At 37.8% G+C, this 22,368-nt stretch overlaps 1 protein-coding gene across 6 annotated transcripts in view; it reads left to right on the top strand.

Annotated features, from left to right (window-relative positions):
- The first annotated feature begins 9,517 nt into the window (after positions 1–9,517).
- Positions 9,518–22,368, top strand: part of LOC145492976 (rho guanine nucleotide exchange factor 11-like) — a 69,470-nt gene continuing 56,619 nt past the window's right edge. For 5 of the 6 annotated variants that reach the window (XM_081472355.1, XM_081472356.1, XM_081472358.1 and 2 more), the window contains exons 1-5: positions 9,518–10,226; positions 10,606–10,666; positions 16,379–16,483; positions 18,420–18,469; positions 18,919–18,976. In XM_081472355.1, the coding sequence (XP_081328481.1) occupies positions 10,642–10,666; positions 16,379–16,483; positions 18,420–18,469; positions 18,919–18,976 (238 nt within the window). In that variant the 5' untranslated portion in view covers positions 9,518–10,226; positions 10,606–10,641. The remainder of the gene's footprint in view (positions 10,227–10,605; positions 10,667–16,378; positions 16,484–18,419; positions 18,470–18,918; positions 18,977–22,368) is intronic. The other variant, XM_081472359.1, reaches the window with a different exon arrangement.

The raw sequence follows: 22,368 nt of genomic DNA, 5'->3' as shown, positions 1-22,368 counted from the left end.
TGAATATGAATTTTAGTGCCGATGTCAGGGTCAAACCGTCGAAAGTCAATCAACGACCGGAGAACTGTACGAATTGAAACTACTGCGAATCGCGACTGCACGTGCCATGCCGTGACATGTTTACGAAGCTGACTTCCTATAAACAAGAAAACTGAAAAACTATTGCAGGCATCAAATCGAGATCGGGAAAATAGGAAAAAATTAGTTTAAATAATCTGAGATTTATAGGGATGACCTTGATCATTTCCCTCGGTATATGTACCTCTCATAGAGCGTTCAGGAATCCAGCTATCACTAGTAGTTGTCAGACATCATACCTAAAGAAGGCGATGAAACTGAGGCAAGGTACTTTTAACTAGGGAGTATTTCTTCTTCGCGTGAAAGATCGTGAAATGACTTAGTTTCAAAATAATGCATGATCTTCTATTACAAATAGCATTGAGCCGTGCTTTACCATAATACAATTATTACATATATATGAATTATAAACGAATGTGGTTTTCTATTGACGTCCGTGATTACGTAAAAGTTGATATACTAGATAAACGTAATAAACGGTTTTACCAATGATGTGATCTGAACTGACCCTGCCCTGGCCCGCCTTTTCCACTCTCAGCAACGGGTATGTTTACACACTTCTAGAATACTGATCGCGTATGTGTGTTCGCAGCGGCGAGGCTTAGCTAGTTCGAGTATTTGGCCTGACCCTCTATTGAAGACAGTTGCATTTTTTACCATCACGGATCAATCGCATTTCGCATTGATATACCAATCCACCGACGTAGTCATATCTTCAAACGGATGTAATTAGAGTCTTTTTTTCTCATCTTGTTTGTACACGCGGGTGTTCATCCTGTGTCCTTCTTATCATGTACGTAATTATCAAATAAACGACTTCCCCGCGGTAGATTTGCGTAAATTTTCCATGATTCGAGATCTACAGACATGATAATATATTAATCGGTATTCTTTTTCTGATTTCGATCAGGTTTTAACTATGCATAAACAACTTTGACGTTTTTGAGTCCTTTATGTAATATATCCAACATGAGAGACAGTGTTTCATCGGCATATCCAAACACCGAGAAGAGAGTTGAAAATACGACGCGCGTGTATATTTGACGAAATTCGAGGTGTTTGGATAGCCAATGAAACACTGTCTCGAGTGTTTGATATATCTTCTCAATCGAAGCAAAAACTAAGGAGTAAACGCAGAAATAAAATTATAAAAATCTACGCTTATTAAGACCGGGTATCCAAACCTCCTTCTCGGTTGTGATTTTCTTTGTTTTAACTTGGTGAATTATTAATGAGTTTGAGAAAGACTTTTCATAGCTTTCCTGATTTTTTAAAATAAACACTAGAACCGAGAAAAAAATTGTCTGATCACGATTATTGATCTTTGGTCACTTTTGGCCCATGCAAAGAGAGACAAGAAATAAGAAAAATGTCTTTTCTGATGGAATTGACTGTCTCACTTAATAACGTGACGATATAAAAAGAATCTCTTCTCCGCATTAGTATAGATCTACCAGCCTTCTATCACGAATGCCGCTCTCTTATTGGCTGCGATACTTATAGTCCATGGGCCAGACCCTCTCAGATGTACCACTCAGAGGGACCAGCTGAGAGTGTGACAAATTTGAAGCTAAGTTGGGGGTGATTACAAGATGTTATGATAGCAACCCCTAAAGAGTAGCTTTCTTGTATATTTTATTGGCTGAAATATCACCAAAATTCGCTTTTGCATGAAAACGAGGCTTGTTTTCAAAAGTCATATTAAAAATATTAAGCTGGATCAAAAATAGTCTTCACACATATAAATACAACAAGAAAGAACACAAATCATTTTTTAGGAACCAAATTTCAATTTACCTCTTTAAAAGCGACGATATAGTAAGTTATGGATTACTTCAAATGTTGCAATGCATTATGGGGAAATTCAAGATGGCGACCTTCACGGCAGGTAAGTACGTTTGACTTATTCACTGATTTCGATAATCTTTAAGTAGAGATCTGATTAGAAATCAACAATATATACAAAATATTAGCTGTATAACTAAACAATAAGCATTTTTATGACGATATAGTGATATTTTGAACCTCAAATTATATAAAAACTTACAGTCCTTCGAGATCTACATGGACTCGACAGCCCAGCACTGTGTTGCCTTAATCATTAATTCTCATCGTTTGTAAGCCGGTATGTGTTTAAAACTCAATAAAAGCTATAACAAGTAGCTACATAACTAAACAATCAGCATTTTGATGGTTGTCTTGTGAAATTGTGAAATTGTGAAATCGAAGAGGAGAAGTATCGAGTCTGTGAATGATGAAACTGTACCTATCTATAATGCCGGCGAGCGCTGTGGGCCCCATTCTAGAGGATATGTGGAGGTCAAGTTAAATCAAATCATGGAATGTGCATGGAGAAAGAACTTGCTATGGGTTTTAGTACGCATTCATGCAAGTCAGAAGCAATCTGTTCCTGGTTGGACTGGTTTCAATATTTTGGTGCGTAATAACCAAGAAGTTGCCAAGGATAACGTGGGCTATCTTCCAACAATCAATGCCCCAGCGACGAACATGTCAGCTGTGTACCAAGTCCTCATCAAGTCCCTACAGATTAAGGAAACTTTAAACCTCCAAAGCTAAAGCTACTGAGATAAAGTGGAAATACAGGGCACAGTTTAATGACCTTGTGTTGAGAATGGGTGTGCTCCATACCATTTGCACTTTCTATTCAGTGATCGGAAAGCGTTTCCAAGATGCTGGTTTACGAGACGTAATAGTCGAGTCTGGAGTAATTGCTGAAGGATCTGTGGCTGGTGTTCTAGAAGGCCGTACATATAATCGCGCCGTATGATTTCACAAGCTCATGTATGAAGCTCTTAACAGGCTAGCATGGATGGGATTTAACTCTTGGATTGAGGAACATCAGAAAGAGAAGAAGCCTACTGTTAATGCGTTTTTAAAAGGACTGAAAGCGCTCTGTGATAACACATGTGAACAAGAATTCAAAGACACAGTGGAGAGTCCCTCATTTGAAGAAGTATCGCAACTGTTCTGCTTGTATACGAGCTATCTCCGACATGATAATGGGAAGCTATCGAAGTTCTGGATGTCTTATGTTGACATGGTGGAAATATTACTTGGTCTGTTAAGAGGATCTCGGGAGGGAGATTGGGATCTTCACCTTTCATATATCAGTGAAATTGTCCCGTGGTGTTTCGCATATGATAACCTTAACTACGCCAGGTACCTTTCAGCATATCTGCATGAGATGTCACATCTACCAGCAGAGCATCCGGACACCCTGGAATACTTGCGATCCGGAGGATTTTCTGTTCAGATTGGCGAAGACAACCCTCTGGGAGAATACCTGTTGATCAGACGTGCGAGGACACTGTCAACAAAGACACTCAAAAGTCAGGAGGAACTAAAGGTTTCAGTCTAAGGCTTAATGCAGTAAGCAAATTCTGTAGCTTACAGTCCTTGTTGACGCTACGTCTAGAGATTTCGAACTCACGCTCTGTTGAAGAGACTCGAGGAACCCGTTGAGAATTGAAAGATAGAGCGAGCGAGGTTCGACTAGAAAAATAAATAAAAATACATGTGAAGAAGAGCCGAGCGATATGAGAAATACAGGACAGAATATAAAGACTTACAAATGTTTCCTGACTGGATAGCGAAGACGGTGAAGCTAGGTAGAATAGATTCCGCAACGATATTAACTTGAAGCTAGAGAAAACGTTGAAAAGATTGGCGCGCTAGGAAACAGTAGCGTTTAAATAGTAGTAATTTTCATACATAAATGGCAAGCAAAACTAAAAATTCGCACGTGAAATCCTACAAATTCTACCTGGTCGCTGAATACCGGAGCACCTTCCTGAGGCAACTCAAAGATATATACTGCACATCAGTAGTTCTTGTTCCCAACACAAAGATCTACAACCAACAAGAATACGAAGAGACGAAGCTGATGTTCAATCCATAGTGTCAATTCTTCAAAACACTTGGCTCAACCAATTCAGCCCTGACCTTCAAGACCTCGTCTGTCTTTCCACAGGAAAAGTTGCCACTCCTGATGTAGAGCACGACTTCCTACAAGCTAAAGATAAAGGAGAGGAAGCCTACAAAGCATTCCGAGAGCAACGACTTCAGTCTAATCCACCCAAAGTCAAGTTCCATGATTCAATCAACAACAACAAGAACAACAGTTTATTCCTACTACTGTAAACAACTAAAAGAATTTACAAGATTGTAATTGTAAATTCTTTTAGTTGTTTACAGTAGAAGAAATAAACTGTTGTTGTTGTTGTTGTTGTTGATTGAATCATGGAACTTGACCTTTGGTGGATTAGACTGAGGTCGTTGCTCTCGGCTTTCAATCACGAAAGCTAAGCTGAAAGACTTTTGCTCACTTGAACCAGGAGGTATCAGTTAAAGCTGGTAAGAACCAAGAAGTGATCATCAAGGCCGACAGAAGACTGTTTGCTCAAATGATTGTTATCGCAGAGAGCAGAGACTTACAGATGAGAGAAGTGTTATCCCATCCTCTCGGACCACTCCCTTGGTCATTAGCTACCGCAGATGGCTTGATGCGTAAGACGAACAAAGCGTCCTTGGCTAAAGAACTGCATAAAAATTTCGAAGCAGCAGATGCCATTCCCCAACCCTCGGCATGTGTAATAGATGGGATGGCTCTTGTCCAGTGTTTGAAAGGTGATAAGAAGACATTTGCGGCAGTTGCTAAAACTCTTCTTTGCAGAGTTCTAAACGAAGGTGGAACAAGTAACAGGATTGATGTCGTCTTCGAAGATTACAGAGAGGAATCCATAAAGAACGCCGAAAGAGAGAACAGGGGTGACGGTTTAGGAAGCGAATACCGCAATATTCAAGCCGAACACAAGGTTTAACAGTGGAGAAGATTCCTGTGTAGCTCAAACAAACAAGCTTTCATAGCGTTTGTAACCAGCGAGTGGAAGAAAGAAAAGTACACAGAGAAGCTATATCTGGAAAGACTCTGGTTGTCACGTGTGGCGAAACATGTTACCAATTATCGTCTGGAATAATGCAACCTATCAGTGAGCTCGAATCAACCCAAGAGGAGGCTGACACCCGAATCCTCTTACATGCAGCCCATGCAGCTAAATCGAGGTTTGCTTCGGTCGTCATAGTATCAGAAGACACTGATGTGTTGGTACTTCTTTTGGCCTTCAAGAGTTTTATTCCTTCTTCAGTATTCATTAAAAGTGGTTCACAGACCAGAGTCAAGTACATCGATATCTCAAGAGTAGTTGAGAGGGTTGGAGCAAGTGTATGCAGATCACTGCCGGACTTTCATGCATTCACAGGGTGCGACACTCTTAGTGCTTTTGCCGGACGGGGAAAGGTTGCAGGTTATCGAATTGTAAAGCAAAATGCTGAATTTCAAGAGATGTTCCAGCATTTGGGTATGTTCTGGAATATGTCTGATCACCTGTACCATAGTCTTCAGAAATTTACATGTGCCATGTACTGCAGCAACTCTGGGACAAGCGACATCGATGAGCTGCGATATCGACTGTTCTGTTTGAAGAGAGGAGACGTTGATTCCAACCAGCTGCCACCCTGCAATGATACGCTGCATAAACACTCGCTACGAGCAAACTACCAGGCGTGCTGTCTGGAGACGAAGTTTACAAAGATGCCCAGCCATCCCATCACCAGTGGGATTTGGCTGGTGTAGTGAAGACGACAAGCTGGTCGTAGACTGGATGGGTGGTCAGCCAGCTCCGCAAGCTGTTCTAGAATTGTTAGTGCAGTAGGTCCTGCAAACTTCCATCGTGCTCCTGCATTGTCAATGGGCTGAAATGTACTGATATGTGCCGGCTTCAAGATTGCACAAACAGGCCAGATGATGACGACGATGTATTATCCGTTGACGACAATGACGATGAAGAAAGCGAAAGGTAAGAATCTCATAACCATAGGAAAAATATGAAATAACTTTCCTTATACATACTCTTACATTCGTAAGGTTTAGTTTCGAACGATGTACTCTTTTTAATGTATCGAGTAACTGTTTGTGGTTGTCATGGCAACCGCTAAATGCTTTAAAATAACTTAGCTGTTATATTTGCTGACATTAAACATGAGTCTTTGTTTACATTTAAGTGAAAATGATGCTTGACTGACGCGAAAAGGACAAGTCTCCAATGTGTTTGGTACCGGTATGGCTTCAGAATGGATGATATCAGGAGAAAGAGGACTCGTTAAGGGAGCTCTTTAAAACTCATTAGCTGAATAGTTAATCCAAGCCAGTGCTAGAGTGATCTACAAATGATTGAACTTTTTGACAACGTATATTGCAGTTGTTATTTTTTAAAATTAGGAAGTGAAAAGCCTTATTTTCAGTGACTTTTATTTCAGTTGTGGACTCATTGACCATTTCCGTCTCCATGGCAACGAGACAACCTTAAAAAAATTTTCTTCTTTTGCAATTGAATCAATGTCATATTCTGCTAGGCCTAAAATGTATAAAATGTTGTTTGAAGAGAATTGTACGATGGACATCGCTCAGAATCTGAAGCTGTTGACCGGATCCGTGGTCATTAGGCAGTTTAGATGACGTCATTTTATCACATGTTTAGAGCAAGAAAGCTACTGATAGAAGCTTGCTATCATACCTTAAAATAGACTTCAGTTATTGCAGATTGAGAAAATACGTGATAGCACTGGTCCCTCCACATGGTACAAAAAAACCACTTTTGGGGGTCTTGGCCCATGGACTATTACTATCTATTCTGCTCAGTGTTGACATCGAGTAGCTTAGCAGTGTGCCCTTGTTAACAAAATGGCGGTCGTTTCTTCGCGTTTTCGAAGTGTCTGTGAAAAGGATTTAGTTACGAGCAGTAGATTTACTTGTATACTAAAACAATTAGATTGCTGTATTGTATTTGTTTATACTGCATTGTATATGCGTGATAGAAATCTCGAGATCATAATTTAAATGTTAAATACAGTATGCCTGGAATACGGAAAATTCCTCTCCTGATACGATCTATCACATATGGACTTCAATTTACCACAGCTCAATAATTTGGCAGGTTAGCTCTCTAGCTGAAATCCAACTTAACATCACGGTCAGTTTGTTGTTTTCCAGTCAAAACATTCAGTGATACATTTTAAGCTAATTTTGAGTGTACAGTGCCTAGTTCACACGACATAAGGAAAAATCCTGATCGTTTCCTTTTGCTTTTATGTGGAAGTTCATATTGCATCATTAACCATTATGTCGTTATTTCGCTAGTGTGAACTAGGCCTTTAACTATTTAACAGCTCAATCTTTCTTAATTTATTCAAATCACGAATAACAGTGTCAAGGCCAAGAGAAGTTAGTCTCTTGTTAAGGCTCAAGAGTTAGCCGAAATTTCTGCAAAGATCTGCAGAAACAAACAAACAAGATAAACAGTACAAAACATTCTATAAACGTTTCTCAAAGGCAGTCGAGATATTATCATGCTCATACATAGTGTATATATGAATATTGAAGCCGTCTATTTCCACCTTCTCTTCGCCTTCTAGCTTTTCCCAACCGAGATATTGGGCCGTGTTAACGGAAAGAACTGGAAATAAAACATCATAAACATTTTGATCATCGTTGCCTCTTCAGAAAGTCTTTTTGTTAAATCCATTGCTGATCAGTTCTGATCTTCACAAAGACCCTGTTTTGACACCTTTGTTTTGACGAAGGCATGATCACGGTCAAAGCGGTGCTAAAATGATGACTTAGTACCTTATATGAAAAAAAAACCAAAAAAGAAACGAGTCTGAGTCACCGGGATGAACATATTAAGGCGGGGGTCTACCTGAATTTAAGTGAAGTTTTAGGAAGTTTAAAGAAGGATTAAAAGGAAAAGAAAAGTTTTGGAACACCACCAGACAGTTGAACGCCTCCGAAAGGGCACCCCAGGTTGGTGGACAACTGTTTGGTGTACGTCTACTGATTTTTAACTTCAAATTCTAATTTTAAGGACGGTGCCTACTTTTGTTAGTGCGCACATGTTCTGCGCATCACGCAAGCCATGGTTTAAGCGCCACGCGCGCTAGGGTTGACATTGACGCAATCAACTACGCTATCACGTACACGACTAAAATGAGAGCAAAATTTTCCTACTGTAACCAAATCAAGTTTAATGAACCTGTACTTAAGCCAGGAACACCAGAATAGCAGCATATCGCTAACCACTAACTGTTTACGTCTTCCAGCTGAAAACCTAGCTGGTATCTGTTGAAAATTGTACTGAAATCCAACTGTAAACATGTACCTGCAGATGGCGTAGTGCGCGCGCAAAACAAGTGGGAGATACGCAAATGTCTTTCTTACTGGGGAGGTGACAGGAAAAAATGAAACGGGCACTGTAAAAGTTTTCAAAAAAGATGAATAACTTTAAAAAACGCGTGGTTACCCCTACATTTTATGATATGAAATGGAAGTGGCAAGCCTATTCAACACGTGACTAGTTTCTGGTTGTCAGCAAAAGGTATTTAGACTGTATTTTGGCTGAACCAGAGGAAGACTGTCAGAGACGCTAAAGGCGCTGCTGCAACGATTTTGTTGTTAAAAGCATACCAAAAATGATTTTTATGTTACCATTTGCCATGTAGTTTAAAGATCTTTTTAAATGTGTTTGCTTTTCTGTATGTTAAGGTGAATTCTAAGGAAATTTGTAAAGAAATATCCTTTCCTTCTTTTTCAGAAAAATGCTGATGTCAGCATTTTTGTTGGGATTCAAGGCTGATTATCTCGAAAAAATGCGTGGTTAACCCAATTTTTCTTTGTGGATTCCAATAGCCCTTGCAAATATCTACTTTTTCCGCGTGCTTCTAAACTGGCGTAAAAGCCTTTGTATTTAGTAGGCACCGTCCTTAAATCAACATCAAATCTTCAAAATTTCTTCAGTTTCCATAAATTTTACTAATCCTTTGAGAAAAACTATTCATCCCCAAATATACCCAAAAATCACCAAAAAATTTACAAAACAGCCAAAAACGTAGATATGTGGGAGGAGCAGAGAGATTTTTGACTGCTTGAAACGTGAAGGAGATATTTGCGTTAAAACCACGATACCCAGCCAAAATACGGCTTTCATATTAACCCCCGCCTTAAGTGAATTGATGTTGAAGAGAAAGCCAATTTTTTTCTAGTCTTAAGTGAATTTTACAAGACACATAGACAGAATTGGAAAATTCTGCCAGACATTTTCAATTTGACAGCATAACCATGTGAATTGGTAGCTTATTATAACACCCCTTTCATAGCTTCAGTGCATTTACATATAACAAAACTCGACCATTATTTTTATGTTTCCATCAATGAAAATACGTCATTTGGATTTTGAATTATCCATGTATGCTCATGAGAATGTCCCTTTACTCTGCGCATGCTCAAGTGCTCCTTGTTAAGTTGTTTAACATCTTTGGAAGTTTTATTTTTCCTGGTGAGGAACAACATTTTTATGAGCTACCTAAAAAAAAAAAGAAATGATCATTGATAAAAAAAGAAAAGAAAGAAAGATCAAGGAATGAGAGAAAACGTGATACAGAGTCTCCATTTAACTACCTTGTGTGAAGATCATAGTGAAGTCAAGAAGAACACATCACTGAAATTCACTGGGAATATCTCGACGCGACCAATATTGTTTTGGAAGCTGCTGGTGTTTTGCTGATCCCTAGGGATGTTGAGGGATCTCCCGCGTCGCTAGAAACACGGGACCTGCGGGGTGTCTTATTTGCTGCGTGTTTATCAGGGGCACTTTGCTCGACAATATCCGAGCGCCATATTGGTTGTTGCAAGAGGGCTGGAAAATTAGGAGATTTGTTTTGCTCTATCATTTTTTCTCGACCGCATATTACGCCAGAGTGAACGGGGCCGAATCGTTCACCACTCGCAAAGGATTCGAACAAATTGCTCGGTCTCAACGCGTCTATCAGTATTTCGAACAAGTCAAATTTCCTCCGGATACAGAGCTCTTACATTGAAACTGAAAAGGTTGCAACATTCAGGGAATTTGAGTGCTGTGCGGAGGTGTATCTTTTCGCCGTCCATTGTTGGAAGATAGAAGATAATTTGCATCATTTTTGTGGGGTCCACCACCGTCTCGATCGATGTATCGACAGTGAAAGAATGAATAATGTCATCTATGTCTTTGTTTATCGCCTCAAGCTGATTGTGCAGAAAGGTTAGAGAGCCGGTTGTTTTGGACTAATAGTATAGTTGACAACTTGCGATTCCACTAAACGTACTAATGAATTAGTTTGCACCGTAGTGAAGGAAATATTTTTTGGAATTAGCGCAGTTTTGCTTCGTGTTCAGAATAAATTGCGTTCCATTGAAAAACACAGCTCGATTGGCCAACGTAAATGTAGATGGAGCCACTTGTGTTAAAAGCTAAGTAACACGCAGGGTTTGGAATTTCTTCAGCATGTTGAAAGGGTGTCTGTTCTATTCGCTCGTCTCCACGAACCTGTTTGGCCGATTGCAAGTCGACTGATGGGTTTAGGGCCGCTGTTGTTTTAATCGTTTCTTATGCGCTTTAGCGTTGGTGTTTTTTCTTCCAGGGTGACCCACCGCCAGGGTTGACTTTACAGCAAGCGATGGATCCGGCTGAAAATCAGGATGGTAAGTTAGTTTGGGTGTAAAAATCGTCTTTCTTTATCATCGAAGACTGATTTTCAGTGTTGTTCTAAGCTGCTGAATAGCTTGGAATTGCTGTGTATTGAATTTGTCAATTTTGAAGATGTTTTTCCATTGCACAGATTATCCGCACTCGGGTTACGTTCAATTCCTCTTTTGTGGACATACTTTCATCGTTTCTCAACACTGGACTGTACAATTCACTCTTATTTCGCTCGAAGAGCCGTTCATATTATCCCCAATGTAGAATTGGCCTGGTTTGACGAACAATATCTTCCGCTGCAATTACTCTGAATTTAATTTGCAGTTATATCCTAGAAAAGCTCTTTTCTGTCCATAAGCCAACCTGTCATCGGTGGAAGAAAATTACACTTTGTCTTTCGAATCGTTTTCTCATTTCGTATTTTATTAGGCTGAGATAGACGCATTGTTATCGATTTTTGAATATCTTGCTCACTGGTAATTGGCGAAGTGGTTATTTGGAGAAATACAATGGACACTCAGGCTATCAATAAGTGTTTTTAACACCTATTTTTTCGAACGATTTTATCGTTTGTTTTGTGGACTGTTCTTTTCACAGCTTGATCAACGTGATCGATTTAATATTCAATTTGTCCTCATTTCCATTCTAGTTCCAACTACACAAAGAAATTAATATAGGTTTGATTCCATGTTTTTCTATGCACTAGGGTCTTGTTCTTTTAAATGGGTTATTTCTTGGAAATTTTAAGAATTTGTTTAAGTAGTTACTTTGTTAAGGAATTTAAAGTGGCTGTTCTGAAAGTCTTTTTTAAAAGTAAGAATTACTTTATGTTGTGGAAGAATAAAATTTTTGTCGTGTTTCCATGGTGATGGTTTAACATGACTTCCTTGGGACACATGTTTATGCATATTTGCACAAATGGTGTCATTTTGTTGATTTTTAGATATTGATCTTCTGAGACGCTAAGTATTTTGTTTTGATTGTTACTGGTAATTTTTTCTAAATTCGCATTTTATTATTAGTCATAATACAATTGCAATATCTAAGATTTTTTTTTTTAAGTTCTGCTGGGGTAATTTGTTTGATAAATGGTGTTTTGTAACATTGTTTTATCAAAAAAAACTTTCATTTGTCATTTTATCGCTTATCCTTCTTCCTTGATTTAATGACATGCCCTAAATAAATGCTGGGTCTAGGTCGGTCTGTGATCATATGATGTTTATTCAAGGAACCAAGGTTAAATTAAATTCTTTTGTAACTGCCCCTCTTTAACTTAGCTCTTATTATGGTAACTGAGCAGGAGGTCTTTTGGGAGAATCTTGACCAAGGTCGTGAGTACAGACCGAGGTCAAGATTCTCCCATACAGACCGACTAAGCTTGGTTAATAAGATGTTTATTATACGGCAAACAAGAACAATTTAATTCGTTTAATGTAACTGGTTTGTACTAACTGACATTTTGCTTGCGAACAGCGATGAGCTGAAATTAATTCTGCCAAAGTTTGCTCATTCTCTTTAGTTTTTTTTTTTCTCATAAGGTTTTTTGGGACTTCCTTAGATAAATATTGTCAGTAGAAAATAGTCAATATTTTTACATTCTAGTGTGCAACTTTTTAGCTGCAAAACATTACTGGTCTAGATGCCAGTGTAGATGGGAAAATCTAGACCGCTTTCAATATCGATTTCAGCCAATCAAATTTGTGAATTCGGTAGTTCCCAGTCCTTGTGAGACACAGCCACATAATAATGATTCTTATTAATCAGTGGTACTATTGATAATTTTTATATACCAAGTAAACCCATGAACCAGCATGGTATACTTGGTACGTGTATACCAAATGACTGGCTAATTTACATTAGGCTTTTAAACGGGCCTATCTGTAAGACAGCTAAAGAAGTCAGTGTACCACACTGACTTTGACTGATTTTTGTGTCTTAAATCAGGATATGTGTGGTGCAAAATGCTGTAAAGTAGCATATTTATAACTTGTGCTTTCAGTAATACAGAGTTTTCATTAACATTTTCAGTAGTAGGGCAACTGGTTTTCACAGGCGGGCAAAACTTTTTGAACTGAACTTTGTTGTGAGACAACTTTTCTCTAGAAGGTCAAACTAGGCAGGCAAAGTCTTCCTCACAGCTAGTCAATTTGCCTGGTGCCTGGGCCTTAATAGAACCAACCCTCCAAGTTGCGACCATTTTAGGCGCCATGCGACTAGAATTTTGGAGCTGGCGACTAAATTAGAATGCAAGTCGCCAGCTCGGCGACTAAAATTAACGTGACCTATGCGTCAGGAGCTTGAGCGGACTATCATCTAGAGCGAAAAGAAAAACGTTCTGAGCATTAAGAATTCACTTTGCAAAGCTAGTTGTTGTGGGATTTTAACCAACAGAAATGGAGACTGAATAAAATGAAATGTTACATGGTAAACAAAGATCAAGGAATTGCATTCAGTTGAGCTTGGGACGTGACGAAATTCGTTCCACTCGACTGAACTTTGGCACATGACACTTTTGCCTGGAAGCGTGAGACAACACACGCAATCTGGTCATTTGCCATCGAAAAGAAGAGGAATTGCAAAAGCTTGGAAAGCTCGACGGTGACAGGATCCACAATATATTTGAGAAACATCTAGATGTATTTGAGAAACGTATTTTGTTTCAGTGGACACAAAAATACTTGACTTTAGAGCAAACTTGATAACACAAGCACGGGGGATTCTATAAATAAAGAAAAACTGTGATGAAAAGTATGAAGCTTCTCCAGATGGAATGAGATCACTGTAACACACAATTGTACAACCAGTGAAGGCGGAATTGTTGAAAATCACTCTGACAAGCACTTCGTTCAGTCAAATCGATTATATCACTTGCATGTCTGCCCAATTAGCTCCAATTCGAAAGTGATCGACTTGTACGCCATACCACCAACACTGTTAATAATTGGAATAAATTATTGAAAGCGCGGGAAAATTTACTCGTCCCAGGACTGCTCGTGAGTTTCGTCCTGCGAGGCTCTAATCCACTTGCCGAACATAATTCGAAGCCGCATTCCATAAGTCAAAACATAAATCAAGAAAACAACCAAAGCAATTATAAGCTAAACATTCCGAACATAACTCTTAAGAACCGAACATAATTTACAAACGGTTTAATAGTATTCTATAATAAGTTCAAACTTCTGAACATAATTCAAAAGAGCGCAACATAATTCGATCAAGCGTTCGAACGTAATTCATCAGTGTGGCCGAATAAAATACGAAACACCATAACATAATTTGCATTCTAATTTTGATACTAATAACGCTTCATAGAAAAGCGGCTTGTAGTTGTAAATAAATTTCACTTGTGTGAACGAACCTGGGTTTATTTTTAAATTGTCAAAGATTTCATCAATAAAAAATATCCGTCTCAGTGATTGCCCTAAAACTTGTGAAAGTATTTTTGCATTGAGTATTCGCGTTCTGTGGTTCGCATATTAAATTCAAAATGACAAACAATATGAGCGTGAACTTTCCTGTCCATTTCAATACAGTCTTTAATTTTCAGATGAAGTTTTATATCGTTTGCTTATTCAAGCAGAAAACGAGGTTGAACATTTAAAAAGATCATAAGCGATAAGGTAAAAATAGTGTTCACTTTATGATCTCGGCAAGAATTTGATGCCGCCTTGATAAACATTGGAAAACTTTCCGCCATTCAGCTGCGAATGAGGCTATCTTATTTTAACTTGGTATAATCTGTGTCGTTTGCACTGCTCCTGTTGTGTGAATTATAAATGATATACACAAATATTTCTGTGTTTTGTGAAGAGACTTTTTTTCTTAATTTTCATCAAATATTTTCGCGGGAAAAATGGCGGTAAACATACGTTTCATTCATACATGCTCACGCTTTTTGATGGTTGATTTCACAACCAGCGCCAGCAGTGAAGGAATGGTTCAAATCCTCAAAAAGATCAAGAAGACCATTTCTTTAATCTGAAGTCCATACCACATGTGGTTTCTAAGTTTTAATGCAGAAATATGGATTTCTGTGTGCTGGCTGTAGACTTGTAAATATGTGTCACTAGTATAGATTAAAAACAAAAAAAACTTTATTTCATAGCATGAAAGTTTGAATTGTTTGGAGTGCTCAAGTCAATCCTAAGTTACCATTTAAGTGTGATTATAAAATATTAAAAACTCAAGCAAGAGTTTATAATGAAGATAGTCTGAACCTTTGGTTTTTGATATTTGTGGTGTCACTTGTAAATCGATGGAGCCATTTGAAGGCATGTACATTTGCATTATTATAACCATTGTAAAAGATTTATTGAAAGTGAAAGCCAATCAATTTAAAATGACTGAATGAGAACTGTGATCAACTCACAACACTGTTGCAATAATATAGTACTTTTTCATTGTGATCAGAAACTATTTCATTTGATCATCAATCATTCCAATAAAAGCATATTTGAATCAACATTAGGTAGTTCTTTTACTGAATGGGACTTCAATTTACTTGGTGGTTCAAGGAAAATGTTATTAATAATACAGGTAGATAATAAGATTATTATTTATTATTAATTAATTATTAATTTATGCATATATTTTGGTGACTAGAATTTTTCACTGGTGACCAAACCTGAACAGTCAGTGGCCAAATGGCCACTAAGGAAAAAAGTTAACTTGGAGGGTTGAGAACCCCTGATAACATGGAGACAAGTGCTTCAAACTATTATTTCTTTGTGGTTTCGCTTGGGGAACAATTCCTTTCACTTCTTCTACATCATTTTGTGCAGAAGGTGTGACTATAGATGAGTGATACAAAGTTCTCATGAGAGAGAAAACTGTTTTCACTATGGGCTCTGCTAGATTCCTTAGGCTTCCTTGGGGAATAAAATTCTTAGCACCATTAATTTAAAGTTTCCTGTAGAAATTTATTTTCATTGTATTGTTGTAAAGTTCAGGAGATCTAGAGTTTCACTTACAGAAAATATTTTAATATGGGGTGGTGGTATATTGTTATGTATGTTGCTTTAATATGTTTTATTGTTCCTTGATTGGAATGAAATTGGGCAATTTAAATTTCTACCGCATGTGTATGTATTAATGGCAAATATATAGTATGATTGTGAATAATGAGAGTTGCAAGATCTCTGCTGGAGAAGGAATTGCTAGATAACGGTTTTGGGGATCTGAAATGTTGGTAAATTTTTTCACTGTAACTGAGGTCATCTTTGATGGACAGTAATAATGTGATTGCTGGATTTGTTTACAAATGCTGCAGCTTTATTTGAACATAGTGATTTCTGGAAAGAAGTAATGTGGCAGGCATGAAGAGCAAACTTTTGATGTTTACTTTGTGCTTTGAAATAACTAGAGGGACTTATTTCATGCTGAAAACTGGTTGAAACTCAGAGTATCATGTAAAAGATCACGTTCACTGTTTTGGTAAACCACTTTCAAATGTTACAGTTCTAATTTCATTCTGGTCTAAGGCCAAGAATAATATATGTAAAGCAGCAGAAATCATATTGAAGCTGAGAGTTCAGTAGTTTATTTTGGTTTATTTGCTCTTAAAATGAAGCATATATTTAGAATTTCAGGTTTTTCTGAAATGACTTCTTAGTTTCTACAGTTCTAAATGGTTTATAAATTATTGTTTATAAGTATTTTACCACAATGTCAGTAATTTTTGATTATTTATTATTTTTAATTTTGTGCAATTTTAGGCCAGCACTTGATCCAACACTGTGTCATTATCCAGCGTGATGAAAAAGGCTATGGTCTGACTGTTACAGGGGATAATCCAGTTTATGTACAGTCTGTAAAGGAAGGTTTGTAAGGCTTTTAATTACTATTATATAATATGTCTGATTTTTCTTACATTTTGATTTGTTTTTACTTATGACCAATAGGAGTTCAGATGTTTAGATGACGTCATCAACATTTTATTACATTAGTAAGTAGATTCCAGGTTGCCATGCACCTGTTTAGTAAATCACTGCTGGAAATAATTTTTCTTTTTTAACAGGACATGTGTCCTTTCAAATTTTCATTTTGGTCGGACATCTTATCAATTTGATCGGACACTAATTTGCATAATTGATTAGCATAATTAATTGGCACAATAAAATTTATTGGCATACTGTAAAGATTTTCAATACAAATCGTTCAAAACTGCATTTAAATATGATTAATTTATCATTTATGATGATTATATGACTTAATCCACAAGATAACTGCATGGATCTCTCCTGATTATCTCCTGATTATATTTTCTTCAAGCACCTAGTTTTCTATTGAATGCTACCATTAAAGGGACATAGTCAGCTTTAGGACCATGCTGACTTGGACACTAGTTTTCTCACTTTGAAAAAAGTTCACCTCAACCTGAAGTCAAAGTACGTCCAGAAATCTGCTTCAATCTTTGCAGTGTTTTTCTTGTTTTTCAATCGTTCACTGAAAAACCTGTTTTTAAGTGTGCTTTTGCTCAATCCTATGATATTATTTTTATCATATTTGGTTAAAAACAGTATGGATCGCTTCGTGTGATGTCCAAATTAGCTATGAAATGGTATCTAATGTGCATATGCAGCAGCTGACTGTGTCCCTTTAAAACAGGAGCCCATCACTAGGAGTGTACAACTACCCCAATTAGTCCTGTCCCTGCATTTTCACAGACCGATCTATTTTTAGTTTGAATTTACCGCGAATTCAGCCCCTCCTCCCAGGAACCTTGGTGACCAATCACAAGCACTGACTTTATAATTTCACCAGAAGATTAGGTCGACATGTCCACCTGAGGCCGCCATTTTTCTCCTTACTGATTCGCGCTCATATAGACTGCAACTGGCCTTTTTCGTGGGAAAAGAAGCCTAAAAATAGACTGTTCTGTAAAAATACCATGACATAGGCTTAGTATGGGAGTTGCAGGCTCCTAGTGATGTGCTCCTGACCAAAGTTGACTCAAGGGTACAAACATGAAGTGCTAACAGCATATCGCAATGCTTGTAGTGCATAATAGTGAGATTTCTGAAGAGTATTTTATTTGGCAAGTACAGGAAAGATGAACACTTCTGCTTTATGATATGGCAGAAGCCTATAATGGGCTCCTGTCACAATTTCGAGCCTTTTAACAATGTATCTAACTGAATTTTATGGATGAGCAATAACTTGGTGTTGGTAAAATGTTCGAACATCATGTCCGATCATAATGTGAAATTGGCCGCACATATTCAAAATTTGGTCGGACAATGTCCGATGACCGACTGTTATTTCCAGCCCTGTAAATGATCACAGAAGATGACAAAATGTTGTAAGAAACATCAGTGACTCACTTGGCTGCTGTCTCATGTGCTACTTTCTTGTTCTTACCTTATTTTGACACCATATGTGATCAATTACTGAACTGACACATGGCAACATGGAATCTATTTGACAGAGTTAAATAATGTGTTGTGCCATGTAATGTTGTAAAGTGATTAGTGTTCAGTCACCCCTGACCATCCATGCCAGTGGGTACTGGTCAACTGCAGTGTATAACATGTGATTGACTGGTATCCCTTTAATGAACATCTTTAATGCTTCAAGTCCCATGATAATAACAAAGTAGCAAGGTGAAATAAGCAGCAGTTTGCTGAGTAATTTAGGCATTAACTGTCAATACTCCATGAAAGTTTTTTCATTACTTGTGATGCATAATATATGTTAGAGATAGAACATCAGAAGTCAGGAACAATAACTCTGATTACTGGGCCGGTTTGTTTTCAGGTGGAGCAGCTTATCGCACAGGTGTGCAAGTTGGTGATAAGATCATCAAGGTGGGAATAAATATTTTATTGTGGTCTATATATAGTGTTTTTGACTGGGCTAGCAAGGAGGGTTTAGAGATACAGTTACAGTACTGCTTACCTCCTGTTGTATGTGTCTCACTTAAAGTAATACTGTGGGAGTTATGGATCACTTGAGGCAATTTTAGGGTTAACCATACTGCCCTGACCAAATAGACAATACTGAACAAGGCTTCCTATCATGCAACTATACAGGAGTTTGCTAGGTTCTGATAAATGAGATCATTTAACTCCAGTTTCATTGGTCCAGTACCTTTGGAATGAAACTTTTTTTAGGCCATTAGTAGGAGTGAGAGGAGTGAAGGCTTGACTTTACCCACTTCACCATCTGGAAAAGGATTTTGAATCACAGGCTGGAAAAAATACTGGGTTGTCACCATGATGAATAACAGTCTTACAATTATTACGTCTCTCTTTAGGTGAATGGAACTCTGGTGACTAATTACAATCACATTGAAGTTGTCAACCTCATAAAATGTAAGTGCAGTTCACTTAGAGCATGCAGCTTCAATCTTTATCTTATCTCTCATCGTGCCCTGCAGGACACCTAAGGCCATAACTCATTCTTTTGTGCTATACATTTATTAGTATCACCCAACCAGTGGACAAATGCAACTCCTGCATTTTGATTGGCTGCGCTACTAGAGGACTATTAGTAATAGTCCTCGAGTAGCGAAATTGGCGCAATTGAGCGTGATGCTTTCTTTCGTTTTATTCCCAAATAAATATTTCTTCAACTTGCATTTGCTAACTTTATTATTGCCTTTTCTGTCTGACTAGTTGGGTGATACTAAAACAATTAGACCCTTCGCCCTCAAGGGCCACGGGTCAATAGCCCATTCAGCTTTGCCTCATGGGCTATTGACCCGTAGCCCTTGCGGGCGAAGGGTCTAATTGTTAATTAGCAATTAGATTATGAGCTTGAGATGTCTATCATGTGATAGCTGATGAGGGCTTGGCCCAAGTCAACTATCATGTATAGAAATCAAGAGTAAATAATCTAATTGGTTAATAGTATAAATCCACAAGCTGTTCAAAACGTATCTAAATCCTCTTCAGAGGCACTTTGAAAATGCAAAGAAGGGGCTGCCTTTTTGTTAACAACCACACACCTTTAGGCTTCTTACTATTTACAACAGAATAGATAGTGGTGTAGACAATAAGAGAATGGCATTTGTGATAGAATGCTAACTAGTAGAGTTATTGTAACTTAAGGCTATTGAGCTATCATAGCTTGTAGAGTAATATCATAGGCAAGTACATGTATTTAGCACAATTTGTACATAATTTTTTAGTTCCTATTTTTTGTGAATATCAGTTTTTGATACATAATCTTTAGTAATGTTAAGCATCATGCTTTGATTTCCCTTTGAGTGGTTAAGTCACCTGTTTGCAGTTCGCCAATTTTATATGAAATTGAGACATTTCACATTGGTTATGAATGGCAGAATTATGGGCAGGCTGCTGTTTTGCTTAATTCTCTATATAATACTATGCTTAAGGCTGTTCACACCTATTATTTCTGTGCATCCTCACTGTGCAGATAAGTCATGTTGCAATGTCATGTGACACCATGCATTGAGCATGTATGCTAAGGAAGATTATACAGTACCAGTCAAAGGGACTGCAGCATTACACGCGCGTAAAGCGTGTGTACTACACTCACATTACATGCAGTGTCTACGCAGTGCCCACGCAGTGTCCATGCATTGTCCACGCACCTTACACGCAAATGCATGAAAATGCGTGTAATTGCACGCGCGTAAAATCACGCAGTAGACATGATATTGCGTGTAAAATTACACGCAGACGTTCGACTGGAACTCAATTAGTGCGTGTAATGAGAACAAAATATTAAAAGTGCGTGTAATGAAAACAAAACATTTACCATGTAACATTTACCGTACTGGACTGCTCTACGATACGGTTTAGTCTTTCGCCTTCTTACTTCTGGTCATCAAACGTTTCCGATAGAATAGACCAGTTTTCTTTAACCGGCTCACCGCTTTACAGTTAAAGTATTGTTTGCGTTGTATATGTAGTTTCAACAAGCAGCGCCAGCGACTGAAAGGCGTGTTAGGATTCACTGAGATAACAGAAAGTAAACACATAATTTCGCTTTCAATTTTAAATTTTAAATTTCAGCAATCTGTGTACTTTAAAACAATTCGAAGATTCATTAAAAATATTTCGTACTCCCAAGTGTTCTGAGTTTACAGGCATTTAAAAGCTTTTCCCGTCGTGTTTTTTTTTTTTGTGAGAAACAACAAGGGCGCCAGCGACTGACGAACTGAGGCTTGATGGACACGAAATAACAGCAAAACACATTTCGCTTGAGATTTTCAGTTAATTTTTAAACATCAGTCATCTTCTTTAAGTTTAAAAAGCCTTTGAAGATTCGTCATTAATATTATGTACTCAGAAGTGAATGTTGTCCGTGTGAAAGCATATTGTTTTGATCTGATTGAAATGAAACTTGATCTGTTTCTTGAACATCGTTGCCTAGCACGTGACCCAAATCTTCCCAAATCAATGATCTGTCAACACGACTCAACCCAGGGATGAAAATCTGATGAATCGAAAATTAACAAACCCTTAGATTTTGTTAAAAAAGTTTTGATTCTTCGCCATTTAAGCAGAAGTGTGGCCAATAAGCAGATTAAGAGAGAGTCCACGAGTTTCTGTTTGAATCCCTATTTCATTGTTATCGAAGGAACAGGGGTTGAAATGACATTTCATGCGCTGGTTAACATTACATTGCGACGCACGTTGTAAACGAAAACTCATAGATCTTTAAGAATTAAGTTTAGATGTTAAGCAGAAGTGCAGACTGCTACAGACTAAAAAAATAGTATTTGTTTGACAGGTGCTCAAGCTAGTCCACTAATTTAGCAATGCTTGTGGGCTTTGAAATTTACTTTTTGTTGTGAACATTGAGAGTCGTGGGTTTCGAATACAAGTTAGTAGTGGCTTTTTGTTATGCAAAATACATGCCACTGCGTGTATGAATAACAAAGGTTCTTCCTCTGATTAAAATACACACATTTGCGTAAAATTACACGCAAATATGTGTAACTAACAGATCAGTAAATTTTACACGAGTGTAATTACACGTACCGTCCACGCACTGTCCACGAATACTACACGCAGACTACACACATTTTACACGCGTGTAGGTGCTGCAATCCCTTTGACTGGTACTGTAAGCAAGTTAAGGGCTTGGTACTGGTTGCACAGGGGTTTCATTAAGAATGAGGCACTGAGCAAATTGACTGGGTGTGGATAATTTTGCCCTCCTGGTTTGATCATGTAGAGGATATAGTTCTTCTAATAAAAGAAGTTCAGTTCAGAAAGTTTTACCCGCCTTTGAAAACCAGTTGCCCTTCTGCTGAAAACATTAACGAAACCCCTGGTTGTGTTAAATTTGCCATCAGTCATGACCAGTTTCCTTTCTTAAATGGTCGATGACCCTCTCTATTCTTTTCATATCACTTCCTTTACTGATTCTCTCCTTTTTTTTTGCATGTGAATGTCCTTCATTTGTCTAATAGCAGAAATGTCTCCAAACAACCTGGATTAGATCAACCTTGTGTACCACTGCTTCTTTTACTTGTGAAATGCTAAAGAACTCTTAAATTCCCAGAAGACAACAAGCTAATAAACTGATATGGTTCTGATCCTACCAATATGATAGTCAATGGCATACTTTAGTTTAATCATTTTCAGCAAAAAATAAAATACAGAGGGGAATGAAAAAAACAAACAAACAAAAAACAAGCAAACAAACAAGCAAACAAACAAACAAACAAACAGAAAACAGGAATAAGTTCCTTTACAGGTTAGCCAACCCCAAAAATGGCATGTTCTGT

The sequence above is a fragment of the Orbicella franksi genome, chromosome 7 (genome assembly GCF_964199315.1).
Source record: "Orbicella franksi chromosome 7, jaOrbFran1.1, whole genome shotgun sequence".
Classification (NCBI taxonomy): Eukaryota; Metazoa; Cnidaria; class Anthozoa; order Scleractinia; family Merulinidae; genus Orbicella; species Orbicella franksi.
The sequence above is the reverse complement of the archived record's forward strand: the minus strand, read 5'-3'. Positions and strand labels throughout refer to the sequence as shown.